This window comes from Stenella coeruleoalba (assembly GCF_951394435.1).
Source record: "Stenella coeruleoalba genome assembly, chromosome: 3".
Taxonomy (NCBI): domain Eukaryota; kingdom Metazoa; phylum Chordata; class Mammalia; order Artiodactyla; family Delphinidae; genus Stenella; species Stenella coeruleoalba.
This window is the reverse complement of record NC_137148.1, coordinates 166,905,537-166,919,548: the sequence shown is the minus strand read 5'-3', so window position 1 is coordinate 166,919,548 and position 14,012 is coordinate 166,905,537. Positions and strand designations below refer to the sequence as shown.

The 14,012-nt window shown below is 53.0% G+C and overlaps 1 protein-coding gene across 4 annotated transcripts in view; it reads left to right on the top strand.

Annotated features, from left to right (window-relative positions):
• ILF3 (interleukin enhancer binding factor 3) overlaps positions 1–10,014 on the top strand; it is a 34,368-nt gene extending 24,354 nt beyond the window's left edge. For 2 of the 4 annotated variants that reach the window (XM_079915523.1, XM_079915524.1), the window contains 3 exons: positions 3,062–3,430; positions 4,221–4,349; positions 5,235–10,014. In XM_079915523.1, coding sequence (XP_079771649.1) covers positions 3,062–3,430; positions 4,221–4,349; positions 5,235–5,371 — 635 coding nt within the window. In that variant the 3' untranslated portion in view covers positions 5,372–10,014. Of the gene's footprint in view, positions 1–100; positions 1,543–3,061; positions 3,431–4,220; positions 4,350–5,234 lie in introns of those variants that run through there. The other 2 variants (XM_079915526.1, XM_079915525.1) reach the window with 1 other exon arrangement.
• Positions 10,015–14,012: the final 3,998 nt, after the last annotated feature.

The window sequence follows — 14,012 nt, the reverse complement described above, 5'->3', positions numbered from 1 at the left end:
AGCAGAGAAATCTAAAACATGAATTTCAAATGTGGCGCTCTGTGCCATTTTTCAAAAGAATTCTAATTTTTTTTCTCTGCTCTGTCTCCCCCTTTTGTAGGTGACTTTTTCACAGACTGCTACGGCTATCATGATTTTGGGTCTTCCTAGAGCATCTAAAAGTATTGCACACAAAATCAACTTTTTACTCCAATTTTCTCGAACTCCAAAACCCAAAGTGTCCGTGCTGTGCCCTGTGCTTCACTGGGTTTCTCAACCGTGGCTTGTCACCGCAGCTTGTCTGAAACTCTTAGCCTGCAGAATTTAAGACAATGGCAGTTTTTATCGTGATTTGCCTTTGAACTTGGTCATATTGAAGTTCACAATAAGTGGAAAACAATTTTCAGAGAATGTGTTTTTTGTGCAGAATTGCACAGAATTCTAGAGCCAGCGTTGGTCAGCATCAAGGCAAAAGCCCACCTTTGCTTTTTATGGAAAGCATTACTTTATTTAAGAGACAGATAATAATGCATTTTAATCTACCTTTGTCTTAATTTACAGCAGGTTTTGTATGAATTTTTAACCTTTTAACAAATTCCCAAATCTGGTTGATGCCTTTGACAGTAACGATTTCACCACATCTGAATCCAGAGCAACCAGCCTTTTTTTTGTTGTTTTTTCATAAGCATGTGAAACGTTGGGAACGTTGGGGAATTGTATATTGTGCTAAGTTAACCTCTTCCACCTTTTGTAAATGCTCTGGTGGGTTCTTGTTCCGGGATGCAATGTTCTGTGGCTGCTTTAGCTAGAGGTGAACTCTCAAAGGTATCAAAACTGTGCTTCCACTATTAGTGCAAGAAACAGACAGGCTTTAAGGAAGAGAGAACGTGGAATTTTGCAAGTCGTAATCACACCTGCAAATGCATGGGATTCTAGAGGTTTTTTTTCCATTTTTCTTTTCTTTTCTTTTCTTTTTTTTAATGGGGCTTTAAAAATAATCCAGCAGGAAGAGCTTAATACATAGCACAATTCTCCAGTGAAGAGCCAAGCCTCAGCAGGGCCTGTGCTGCTGGGCGCACGTCCACGGCAGAGTCCAGAAGGCCCGGAAAGCTGCTGCCCTCTCACCTCAGGGTGCAGGCTTGAGCTTGTGTGGCTTCTCCTTTGTGCGCAGAGGCACACACAGGCGTTTTGGCTCTTGAATGAGACCCCCGTCTCTTGGCGGGAGTCCTTCTTGGGAATGAGTGTAGTTTGGGCTCTGGTCAGCAGGTTTTTTTGCAGCAAGGCCTGCCTCTGCGTTGACTTGCAAAATTTTGCGTTTATTCAGTCAGGCAAAAAATTGGTCAAAACGGTTATTACATAATTTGTTCCCAGGGGTTTGAAACATTCAGTGAAACTTTTTAAAACTTTGATTGCATGATGTATTTTTTTTTCCTAGAAAGTTATTGTTTGAGAATAATGTCTTTTTATACCAGGAAATAGTTATCCTGAAATGACGTTGAAAATTTCCCCTCCCCTTTATTATTATTATTATTTTTTTTTAATCAATACATGTTAAAGTAACAAGCCCTCAGTCCTTGGCGTCTTCATTCATTCCCACACTGGCGGAGGGGCGAGGAGGCGCTCAGTGCTGGTCGTGGGCAGCCGAGGTGGTGGGCTTCCGAGAGGGGGTCTGCAGGGGACCTCCTGTCCTCCAGCCTCCTTGAGAAGCCTTCGCGCGTTTACGTTCTTGCATTGTGGGACACGTCCTTCTCCTTGGTGTTTTTGGCTTTGGGTGGTGTGGGTGGAAGGGTCTAGAGAAAATTAACTGATGTTGCAGATCAGTTCTATCCAGATTATTGTTCAAACCACCCAAGACACAGCGGTGTGGGGCGTACATCTGCAGCGGGTGGAAGGAATTAACCCCATTCAAAAGGCAGGAGATCCTTGGTGCTAAATACGGGAAGGAAGGGCAGGGTGTGTGGGGAGCGTCCTCTCCCCGTCCTCCCACCCTGGGCATAGTGGCCACACCAGGCACCAGCCCCGGCTGTCTGTGGCAGGGGCAGCGGCCAGCCAGCACAGGTGCACCCAGGCCCGCCTGCTCCAGGAGCCCGAGAGTTCTGCAGCCCTTGTGTGAATGCTAGGGATTGCCCGGCTGGGTCGGAGAGCCACCCACATGACCTGTTCTCTTCCTGTCGCCTCACCTTAGCTGACCCATGCCCCGTCAGTTCATCTGAGTGGTGGGGCTGTGTTAAGAAACCTGTCTTCCGGGGTCTGTACCTAGTAACCAGAGGGGGGACCCACCGTGACATTCTCCGCTCCAGGGCCTGAGAATGTGGCGGCCTGGCTGCACGCTTGTCAGTCCTGCCCCTGGGTCCTGCCTGCGCCCGGCAGCTGTGCTGGGAGTAAGGAGGGGCCCTCTGGGGGGGGCCACCCAAGGCAGTAGCTTGAGGGCCCACCTGGGTGTTCTGAACCCAGCCGTAGTGTTTCATTCCGCCCACGAGGCTGTGGCAGTCACACCAGGGAGATGCCCTAGGTCATTGGGCTAAGTCTCCATTCGGTCCTCCCAGACCCAGGTTGGACCAGCTGGTCTTCCAGGAACGACTCTGGCTTTTAGGGGCATCGTTACAGAGCAGCTCCAGGGGTCACCCAGGCCTGGGACTACAGAGCCTCTTCCCAGCACAGCAGGGGGGAGGTGGCGGTGGCCAGCTGCTTCTTTGGGGCTTTGCTTTTCCTCTCACCGTTGGGGACATCTGGGTAGCAGTCAGCTAGTCGTGAATGTCATCCCGCGCTTGGAGCCCATCTCATTGTAATGTTGACATCCGCTGCGAAAGCTGCTGCTGGCCTGCTGTCGTGCCGCTGCTTGGGCAGAGAGCCATTGTTGTCGTCAGCTGATGGGTGAGTGGGGCTGAAGGCTGGGCCAGTCCATACCAGGCTGCTTCAAGGACTGGAGCCGCTGCTCCTCGCTCTCCTGCCTCTTTCCGTCTCTCCGGGCCTGGCCAGTGGGCTTGTGGGTCAGCCTTCAGGGCCCACAGCTGTGACCTTCCCTCTCCTTCCCCTCCCCCGTCTCCCGATCCTCCAGCTGACCCGCTGCCTTCCTGTTTAGGTCAGTTCTACAGCAACGGAGGGCATTCTGGGAATGCCGGTGGTGGTGGCGGCGGCGGGGGCGGTGGTGGCTCTTCTGGCTACGGTTCCTACTACCAAGGTGACAACTACAACTCACCAGTGCCCCCGAAACACGCCGGGAAGAAGCAGCCGCACGGGGGCCAGCAGAAGCCCTCCTACGGCTCGGGCTACCAGTCCCACCAGGGCCAGCAGCAGTCCTACAACCAGAGCCAGTACAGCAACTACGGCCCCCCACAGGGCAAGCAGAAAGGCTATAATCATGGACAAGGCAACTACTCCTCCTACTCAAACTCCTACAGCTCCCCCGGAGGCGGGGGCGGATCAGACTACAGCTACGAGAGCAAATTCAGTGAGTTGGCTTCCAGAGCCTCCAGGGGTCCAGGCCAGCAGCACATCCCAAGGAGTGGTGGAAGCTCACCCTGCCCCAACCTGACCTCTGGTGGAGGGACTGGAAGGAAGCCGGGTGGTGCTGGCTGCAGGGCGGGCGTTAGGAAAATCCTGACAGCAGGGTCCCCTGGCCCAGGTCTTTGCTGGTCCCTCCCTGTTGCCTTCTCCGAGGTCCCGGAGGCTGTGGGCTGAGGCTGGGGCCCAAGGGTGGATAGAGCCTGTGAGTCTGGGCCAGCTGCTGCAAGGTCATCTCCAGGGATGGGCTCTGGAGACAGCCCCCGACACATCCTGAGTTAACTTCCCCGTCTGCCGGTCCTTCCACCTTGTGCACAGACCCAGCAGGCCTGGGGAAGCGTGGGTGTGAACTCGTGCACAGCAGGATAGCGGGCAGCTGCGTGCCGGGGACCTTAAAGAAGCTGTGCTGCCTGTGCGTGGGCCTGGCGGTGGGCCTCGGGTACCTGGCTGGGTGGGAGAGGGGAGGAGGCTGCTGGGGACCCTGGGATGGAGGAGCAGGCGGGAAGGCAGGATGGACCTGGGCTTCAGAACATGATGACATTACAGGGCTCCAGTGGCCCCCGGCGCTTCGTGGTTGGACTGAGGGTGCCAAATTTCATCAGTCAAGATGGGGATCGGGCAAGGCCCAGGCGTCAGCTGAGCTCCTGCCACTGCCGAGGCCGCGCACAAGGAACCTAGATCGCCCCAGCCGCAGTCTTGGCCACAGCCCCTTAACTGTGTTATCTTCTCTCCCCCAGACTACAGTGGTAGTGGAGGCCGAAGCGGCGGGAACAGCTACGGCTCAGGCGGGTCGTCCTACAATCCAGGGTCACACGGGGGCTACGGCGGAGGTTCTGGGGGCGGCTCCTCATACCAAGGCAAACAAGGTGGGCCTGGGGCAGCAGGCAGCACAGCATGGGGCCCCTTAAACTCAGGGCCAGCAGGGACCGCACGGATTCCATGAGGAGGGGGCGTGGCCTGGCCTGGGCAGGTAGCAGCACAGGTAGGGGGGCCCCGGTGGCAGCTGCAGCTTGGCTTCCATGTGGGGTAAGAACAAGGAGTGGGAGACACGGGCACACCAGGACCCTGTGAGAGCACGGGCTTAGGCACACCTCCAGCGTCAGGTTCTTCCCGAGCCAGGCGTTCAGAAATTGCCCTACTCTTTTTTTTTTTTTTTCCTTTCCTTTTTGCGGTACGCAGGCCTCTCACTGCTGTGGCCTCTCCTGCTGCGGAGCAACAGGCTCCGGACGCGCAGGCTCAGCGGCCATGGCTCACGGGCCCAGCCGCTCCACAGCATGTGGGATCCTCCCGGACCGGGGCACGGACCCATGTCCCCTGCATCGGCAGGCGGACTCCCAACCACTGCGCCACCAGGGAAGCCCTGCCCTACTATTAAATGTTGGCACCAACGGGAAAGAATACGGAGAACAGTGAGGGCCAAACAGAGCCTGACGTGGAGCTCTGGTTTGGGGTGGTGAGCTCAGCCTGTGCTCAGGCAGCCCCCGGTTACAGCTTCCGCTGCCCATGCGTCGTGGCTGGGCAGCTCCCCACCCCTCATAAACGCAGGGCTGATGGTCCCACCTCAGGGTTTTGGGGACAACTAGGCCCAGTGACCCTGGAAAGGCACTTAGCAGAACAAGGTGGAGCTTCCATGGCTGCCCTGCTGCGATCTCTCCGGCAGACACAGTTCTGGTGTTGGCTGACGTCCTGCTCTCTGACCGCGGGGCAGGCCTGTGCCTCTCACCTCTAACCCTCCCCCCTCTCTCCCTTAGGAGGCTACTCATCACAGTCGAACTACAACTCCCCGGGGTCCAGCCAGAATTACAGCGGCCCTCCCAGCTCCTACCAGTCGTCACAGGGGGGCTACGGCAGAAACGCAGATCACAGCATGAACTACCAGTACAGATAAAGCCCCCAAGGGGTGAAGATTTGTACCTTCTGCACTTACTCCCCCGTTGTAAGATTCAGTTTTATGCATCACAGTTAACATGTCAACTGGCCTCTCCAGGCCCCTTCCGCCCTACCCTGTCCACGTTGCTGTGTTGTGAGGTGCAGCTGGTCACTCCTGTGACCCGTCCTGTGACCCATATTTAGCTGTGTTTGGGACTCCGTGTCTTCAGTGGTTTGTTAGTTGCCATTACAACTTTGTCTGAGTAGAGTTTTTTTGAGTTCTTGCAATTAAGTATCCCTCTGTCTATTTACAATTGGTGTTAGTGTTAACTCAGTTTGTCTTTAAATAGTAACGGAAGGGATACTTCATCTGTTAATGCTTTTGTGAAGTGAGTTAAACGAGCTTTCTGTATTTTAATGCTTTAGTGTTTCAGTTTTATAAGTGAAGATTTTATTTTAAAAACCAGTGGGAAAGAGTGGGGGTTTTTTTTGTATGTCTGGTTCATTCAGGCAGTACATCTGAATTGAGCTGAATGTAGACGAATAAAGAAAAACAAAACTCTGTGCCTGTCGTAGGCCTGGGTGTCTGGGCCACCAGCAGCAAGATGGGCAGGTTCCTCCACTCTGTTCCCAGGACAGGAAGGCAGGGTGTGGGGGGCAGGGCAGTCCCTGGTCACCAGAGAACGGCCAAGGCCAGCAACCCAGTTTCCTGGCAGCTTGTAGAACCGGTGTCCCCGCGGCGCCATAGTCCCAGCTCTCCCGTTGGGCTGCAGAGTGACTTCCGGAGACCCACACTGCTGTAGGGGGTTTGCTCACGCAGTTGGGCATGCTTTGTTTTCTCCATGAATTCTCATGGTTTGAAGTGCAATTTCAAGTCACCACGGAGTAAAACATCCTTGTAGGCTGGGTACGTGTAACCTAAAAAAGCCCAGTTGAATCTGGCTGAAAGATGCCGAGACCTAGGGAACCCAGCCACAGAAGCATCCGTGCCAGGGTGGCGCTTTGTGTCTGCAGCAGCCACGGCCTTTCCCCTGGTGCCGCCCCACCTCGAGCGTGTTCCACAGAGTGCACGGTTGGCGTGCTTCACGATCCAGGGTAATTTTGCAGTGGTTGGGAGACGTCTGTAACCTAGTGGGTAGAGGCCAGGGATGCTGCTGACCATTCTACACTTGAATGTCAGCAGTGCGCAGGTGGAGGAACCCTCCCCAGAGCAGCCCCCTTCGCAACTCTGGCCCTGCGTCCGGGAGAAGTGGGGGTCGCGCCCGGATTGCTTTACCCGCCTGTCTGGAACGAGCCCCTCACTGAGGCCTGGGACTGCATCTCTACAGGAACCCACCTAGTCTTGCTGCCTCTCCACTCTCTCAGAGCAGGTACTGTTCAAGATTGTGGCCCCTTCGGGCTTCCCTGGTGGCGCAGTGGTTGGGAGTCCGCCTGCCGATGCAGGGGACACGGGTTCGTGCCCCGGTCCGGGAAGATCCCACATGCCGCGGAGCGGCTGGGCCCGTGAGCCATGGCTGCTGAGCCTGCGCGTCCGGAGCCTGTGCTCTGCAACGGGAGAGGCCACAACAGTGAGAGGCCCACGTACGGCACACACACGAAAAAAAAAGATTGTGGCCCCTTGGCCTCCCGTGCTTGGTTAACCATGGCCTCTGGGAGAAGTGCGAACCATTCTTGACTCAGAATCACTCAGCTGAGGCAGCAAGTCCAGTGTGCCTTCAAAGGATGAAGATTTGCCTTCTTGGGGAGGTGAGAGAAAGGTGTTCTCCACTAAAAGGGGAAACATTGGAAGAATTTTGCTTACTGCCAGAGCAGAGGAGGCCTGGGATGCCAAATGGTCCAGCCCTGGGAGCGGGTCCCAGAGTGCAAACATTTGTGTTGGCCTGAAGTGCCCTGGGATCCCTCAGGCATTTGCACTTGGAGACCAGAGACAGACCTGAGGGATGGCTTCCAGCCTCGACTCCTCTCCCAGACAGGTCCAGGGGATGGAAAAAAAGAGACCCACACAAGATCACTTGGACCTTGTGTTTCAGAAGATAGGATAAAGGTGTGGACGGAAGCTGTGTCACTGAGAAGTCCATGGCGAGGAACACTCCTGCGACGCCTGCCAAATGCCTTCAACCATGGACCTGCGTTTTCAACACAGGTTTCACCATTGGTTTCCCAAGCAGCAGCCACCACCACCATTCACATTTCTGAATGCAGACTCACCGCAAGGGAATGAATCTCAAGGTTAGGGAAGGCAGTGGAAAAATATGTACCTATGGTGACAAGTCCTCAGGGAGTCGAGACTTGCTGCCGTGTTCATCTGTTGCGGGGAAGGGCTAGACCCCGGGTGGCTTATCTTTGATCAGATGCCTATCTGAGTCTTTGCCACGGTCAGGACAAGTTTATTGCCAAAAAGAGGGCGTTAACTGGGAAGCAAGCAGGATTTCCCCTTGCCTCTTCCAGCTTCTGGTGGCTCCAGCCGTCCCTTGGCTCGTGACAGCATCGCACCAATCTCTGCCTCTGTCTTCACATGACATTTTCCTGTGAGTCTCTGCGTCTTAAATCTCCTCCCTTATATAAGGGCACCAGTCATTGGATTTGGGGCCCACCCTAGTCTAGGATGAGTTCATCCCAAGATCCTTAAAAACATCTACAAAGACCTTTCCAAGTAAGGTCACGTTCACAGATATCGGCTGTTAAGACTTGGAAATACTGTTTTGGGGGACAGTATTCGGCCCAGTACAAGGCTGGGTGAAGGTTTCATCTTCATTGATGCAGGCACAGCCCTGGGAGTTTGTCGGACACAGACAGGGTTACCGTAGTCAGGTCTGGACGCCACAGAGCCAGCAGCATCTTTGCAGCACAGGTAACTGTCCTGAGGAGACAGCTCGTGAGCCCAGATCCTTGGCACCCTGACTGTGCTCAGGGACCTCACTGGTGGTGATGCAGCTGGCCAACAACAGTATCCCAGCCCTCAGGACCACCCCAGGAAGCTGGGTTCAGGAAGATGTGGCTGACACCTTGAGCATGAAGAAGGCCTTGCTGCTGGTGCGTCACTCCTTCAAAGCTGACTGAGGCCTCCGCCCAGGCCTATTGCTCTCCAAGTCCAGGAGGCCAGCCTGGAGGAGGTCCTAGCAGAGCTGCTTCTCCCAGGGCCATGGTGGGCAACAGCTGGCTTATGAAGAGATGTCTTGGCCCACATGTTGCTGGAGGGTGGTGTCATGCGTCCTGGAGTCACCAGCAGAGAGCACCAGGAATATCAGCAGAAGGGTCGATGGCCCACAGCCTCAGCAAGTTGATCGGGACAGGGTGCTTGGTGGATAGGCCCTGGGGGTCAGTGACCTGGGACTGGGCACCACCCTGGAGGATGTCTTTGGAGGGAAGGTAAGAAGGGAGAAAGCACACGACTGACACCTCATGGCGGGTTGAGATGATGTCCCAGGGAGGGGCAGGGCCTTGCTGGGAATTTGAATTGATCCCAGGGAGAAGTATTGGGGATTAGAGACCTAGGATGAAAGGGGGCTTCTGAGCAGGAATGGGGGAGACAAATCCAGGATTTGCGCCTCTAGATTTAGCAGTCACTGGGGCCCTGGTTGTCCCTGGGGTCCAGCCTGACCTGAAGTCACCACCCAGCTGCCCGACTACCCTGGCAGGGACCTCCGATCATCAACCAGTCTTGTGTAACCAACAGGGCTGGCCCTGCCCCTAGGGACCCAGGCCTGGACCTCTCTGCAGCTGGGCTGTCCAGCCTCAGGAGTCCATGTCCAGGTGTGAGCGCCACGCCGGCTCTTCCTTCCCTTTGCTGGCCTGTTCCAAGACCTCTGGACACAATTTTGGGCAACAGGGCAGCACGTGTTTTTGGCTGAGAGGCTCATTCTAACCCATCCCGGAATAAATGGAAACTTCATGTGCTCATTTGTTTCATTCACTCAACATGTATTTATTGGGTATTGCTTACGTATCAGTCCTGTACTGCAGGCTGGGAATGTGGCAGTGAACCTGGCCCCTGCCCTCATGGAGCTTCCAGGCACCAAGAGGGCCCTGTCCCAGCTGGGGCAGGGAGTGTCAGGAAAGGTTTTCTGTGTCTCAAGACAGTGTTGAGGGGGTGAGCCAAGGGTATGCCATGCCAAGGGAACAGATGGCTCAAACAATTCTCCTGAGAGGTGGGAATGGACTGCAAGGAGCTAAAGTCAGATGAGTGAGGCATTTGGGTTGCAAAAAGGAAAAAGTGTGGTTTGATGTAATCCTGGAGCCACCCAGTGCTGGGCCTTGACAGGCAGGCAGAGGTCTTCTAACCTTTATCCTGAGGACAATGGGGAGCCATGGAAAGATTCTGAGCTGGGAAGAACCCAGGCCGAGTGATGCTCAGGAACAGTCCCTTTGGCTACTGGGCGAAGAACATGTGTGTGGGAGAGGTGAAAATGGAGGCTGAGAGACCAGGAAAGAGGCTTGAGTTCTGGAACATCTGAGCTGAGGTTCAGAGTGATTTATGTGGCAAAAGTCCACTGGACTTGGTGAGGGATCAACTTCCAGACCCAAGAGGGGATAAAACTGAATATCCCAGACAGCTGACTGGGACCAAGAGAGATGCATTGCCTTGCCCCAGGACACAGGAAGGAGAGGGGTCCAGACTCACCAGCTCTCTGCTGTGCTGTGGGAAAACAAGCAGGAATGTTTAAGGAGTGGCCACAGAGGTCATTCCGCACAGGTCGCAAGTCCTGGCCCTGTGGCCTTCCCAATGTTTCCCAAAATGCTGGCATCCTGGCACCAGGTCTGTGGGGGCCGAGACTATGTCACAAGACAGCTCCCACCCCCAGCTGGATAAACCAGAGAAAATACCATCCAGGCTTCTGGGAGCCCTATTTCAACATCAGAGGTATTCAAACCCCCAACTCTCATCCAGAGGTTCTGGATTTTCCACTCCACGCCCAGAAACTCCTGCCCTTCTGGGTTCCTGGACCTTAGTACCCACTCCTTAAGGGCAGTCCCCTACGTCTAGTTCTGGGGGGGCGGGGTACGCTGCGCAGTTGCGGGGACGCCAAGGAAGGGGAGGTTGGAGAATCTACTGAGAGTACCAACCCCGGTCACGCACCTGGAAAGGTACGCGGGCTTCCACTTGAGGGGCGCAGAAATCACCCGAGGACTCGCTTGTGCAAACACCACCCTTTCAAAAACGACGTCCTCCTTGCCCCTAGGACCGCCTCTTGGCGCACCGACACTTCAACAGGGCCAATCAACAGGCCCCGCTCCGAATGGGTGCTTTTCACAGGCTCCGCCCCTTGACAGCCTACGCTGTGTCATCGAGCCAGCGCTTCTAATTGGACAGTTTCTCAAGCTTCACCCATGGCCCCGCTCCTATGGGATGGGCACTTGCGCAAAGCGCGCCGCTTTTAATAGGCCGCTTCCGCAGGCTCCGCCCCGAGGGCGGCTGCCTCCCTGGTCTCCGGGCGACGTGCGCGGCTCTGTCCAGAGTGCTGAAGCCGCGCTCCTAGCGCTGCCTCAACGGGCGGTCTTGTGGCCCCCCCACAGCCCTCCCTGCTGAGAGGCGCCGAAACGGTAAAGGAGGTGCCACTGCACCCCACCTCCAACCCCGACTTTACCTCTGGTGATAGAAAAGGCTCCCTTCACTCCATGCTTCTATCTAGCTCAGAGGAACGCCAAAGTCCCCACCGCAAACCAGAGGCCTTTCAGGATCTCACGCTGTGACCTTGCCACACTCACCTTCCGCTCCTTCGTTCACTCCCTCCAGCCACACTGCTCTCCCTGATGCACTGCAAACGATCCAGATACATTCCCACCTCACAGAGCCTTCGCTCTCACTGTTCCCACTGCCTGAAATGCTCTCTCGGATCTCATTTGGCCCCTCCCTCATCTCCTTCAGGCCTTACCTCAAATCTCACCTTCTCAGTGAGTCTGGTCCTGACCACGCTACTTAAAATAGTCACCTCCCATCTCCTCTCCTTTCCTGCCCTCTTTATTCCCAACACTCATTACCACCCGAGACATGACGTGTTTTACAATTTTTTCTTGTTCACCCCTCCAGGGAATGGATTTTTGTCTGTTTTTTCACTGCTATGTTGCCCGCTGTGAGAACAGTGCCTGACACAGAGTGGGTGCTCCGTAATGTTTATTCATGTGTGTATGTTGGCATTTACTGTGTACCTTCATAATGACCCTCTACCCCAAGTTAAAGATGAAGACACTGAGACTCACAGAGTGGCCATCGCCTGACTAAAGTCACCTGGCTTCTGAGTGGCAGAGCCTGAATCCCCTCTTCCACTTCCTCTGGCTGTAACCCCTTCGCGCCTGCTCTGTGCTGCAATCCCTAACACTGCCTTCTTCAGGAAAAGAAGCTGTATGAGAGGGCGGCTTCACAGGGCTCAGACAGGCCGAGATTTCAATTCCTGTTCCTGGATTACTACTCCTGTGACCAGGAGGGAGTTAGTAAATATCTCTGCCTCAATTACTTTATTCATAAAATGGAGATGATAATAGTACCCACCTCATTGTCCTGTGAGAGTCCAATAAGGCAGTGACAGCGTATGGCTTACCAGACACCAGACACACACTGGCACCTGCTCCATTAGTGTTGGCAGCGTTGGCTCTTAATCATCATAATTTTTTGGGAGAACGAAAAGAAATATTGGAAAATCAGGAGAATGAGGCTAGAAAAGCTATAGGAAGAATGTTTCAAGAAGGTGGGAGTGGGCTTCCCTGGTGGCGCAGTGGTTGAGAGTCCGCCTGTCGATGCAGGGGACACGGGTTCGTGCCCTGGTCCGGGAAGATCCCACACGCCGCGGAGCGGCTGGGCCCGTGCGCCACAACTACTGAGCCTGCGCTCTAGAGCCCGTACGAACCACAACTACTGAGCCTGCGCGCCACAACTACTGAAACCCGCCCGCCTAGAGCCCGTGCTCTGCAACAAGAGAAGCCACCACAATGAGAAAGCCGTGCACCGCAACAAAGAGTAGCTCCCGCTCCCCACAACTAGAGAAAGCCCATGCACGGCAACGAAGACCCAATGAAGCAAAAAATAAGTTAAATGAAATAAATTTTTTAAAAAAGGGGAAAAAACGCATGCTTTAAAAAAAATAATAATAACACAGAGTTACCAGAGTTCTCCTGTTAAGGGGGCAGGTGAAATGGCGTTGGAGAGGCTGTGCAGAAACAGGCACTTCCATATACTGCTTGCTGGTGAAGGTGCAAACGCCACAAACCCTATAGAGGGCATTGAATAGGATTTATTATTCTCTTTGACCTAGTCATCTAGCTGCTGGAAAATCTTCCTAAAGAAATACTTGCTGCCCTGTGAAATGACTTAAATACAAGATCATTCACTGCAGCCTTGTTTGTAGAAGCAAAAGATTACTCACAAGTGAGAATCAACAGGAGACCCCATAAGTGAGAGCTGGTCTACCCATACTTTGGAATACTAGACAACTTCTGAAAAAGAACAAGGATGGGAATTTCCTGGTGGTCCAGTGGTTGGGATGCCTCACTTTCACTCCAAGGGCCTGAGTTCAATCCCTGGTTGGGGAATTAAGATCCCACAAGCCATGCAGTGTGGCCAAATTTTTTAAAAATAAATTAATTAATTAAAAAAGAAAAAGAACAAGGAGACTATGTACTGACATGGGATGACCTCCAAGGTGTACACAAGAAGGGAAGTGCATGCCCCACGGTTACTAGCAAGCCTCCTTTTGTGTATAAAGGGATAAAAGTAAGTATTTAACTTAATATTTGCTTCTGTTTGCATGAAAAAACACTAGAAGGACGCAAGAATCTGATAAAACATGTTACTAGGAAAGGCTGAGTTGGAAAGTGAGTGTGGGGGGGATGAGTTTGTTCACCTTTTGTACTTTCTGAATTTTTTATACATTCAGAAATGTGAAATATTACAAATACAGAAAAGTGCATAAAATACAAAAGTGCCGTTCATTGAACACTCTTGTAGTTACAACCTCCAAAGACCAATATTTTGTATTTTTGTTCCATATGAAGATTTTATATATATATATATATATATATATACACACACACACACACACATATATTTTATTTTATTTTAAAATTTATTTAGGCTGTGCCAGGTCTTAGTTACGGCATCTTAGTTAGTTCTTAGTTACGGGATCTTTCATTCGAGCTCTCAGTTGTGGCATGCATGCGGGATCTAGTTCCCTGACCAGGGATCGAACCCGGGCCCCCTGCACTGGGAGCACGGAGTCTTAGCCACTGCACCACGAGGGAAGTCCCAGTACATATATATTTTAAAAAGGAGTGTTCAGCTCAGCTGTGTTGAATTCTGCTGCCAAATCATCTGCGTAATGAAAGATGTCAGTAAATGGCTCAAACATCTGAAAATGTGTTCAATCTCAGCAGCATAAAATCATGGAATGCACATTAAAGCCAAAGGAGATGCCATTTCTCAGTCACCCGATCGGCAAAATTGAACAGTTCTATAAATATAGTTGGTGAAAACCTGATGAGGAAGCTTATCTACACTGCTGTTGTGGATGTCAATTGGTGTGATCACCTTGAAAAAAGTTGGTCCTGCCTTTTCAAGTTGAATATCCACCTGATCTAGGGTCCTGGAGTTCTATTCCTAGGATTCTTGCAGAAGTGTACAATGAGATGCACACACAAATACTCAGAGCAGCACTGTTTATAATAGCAAA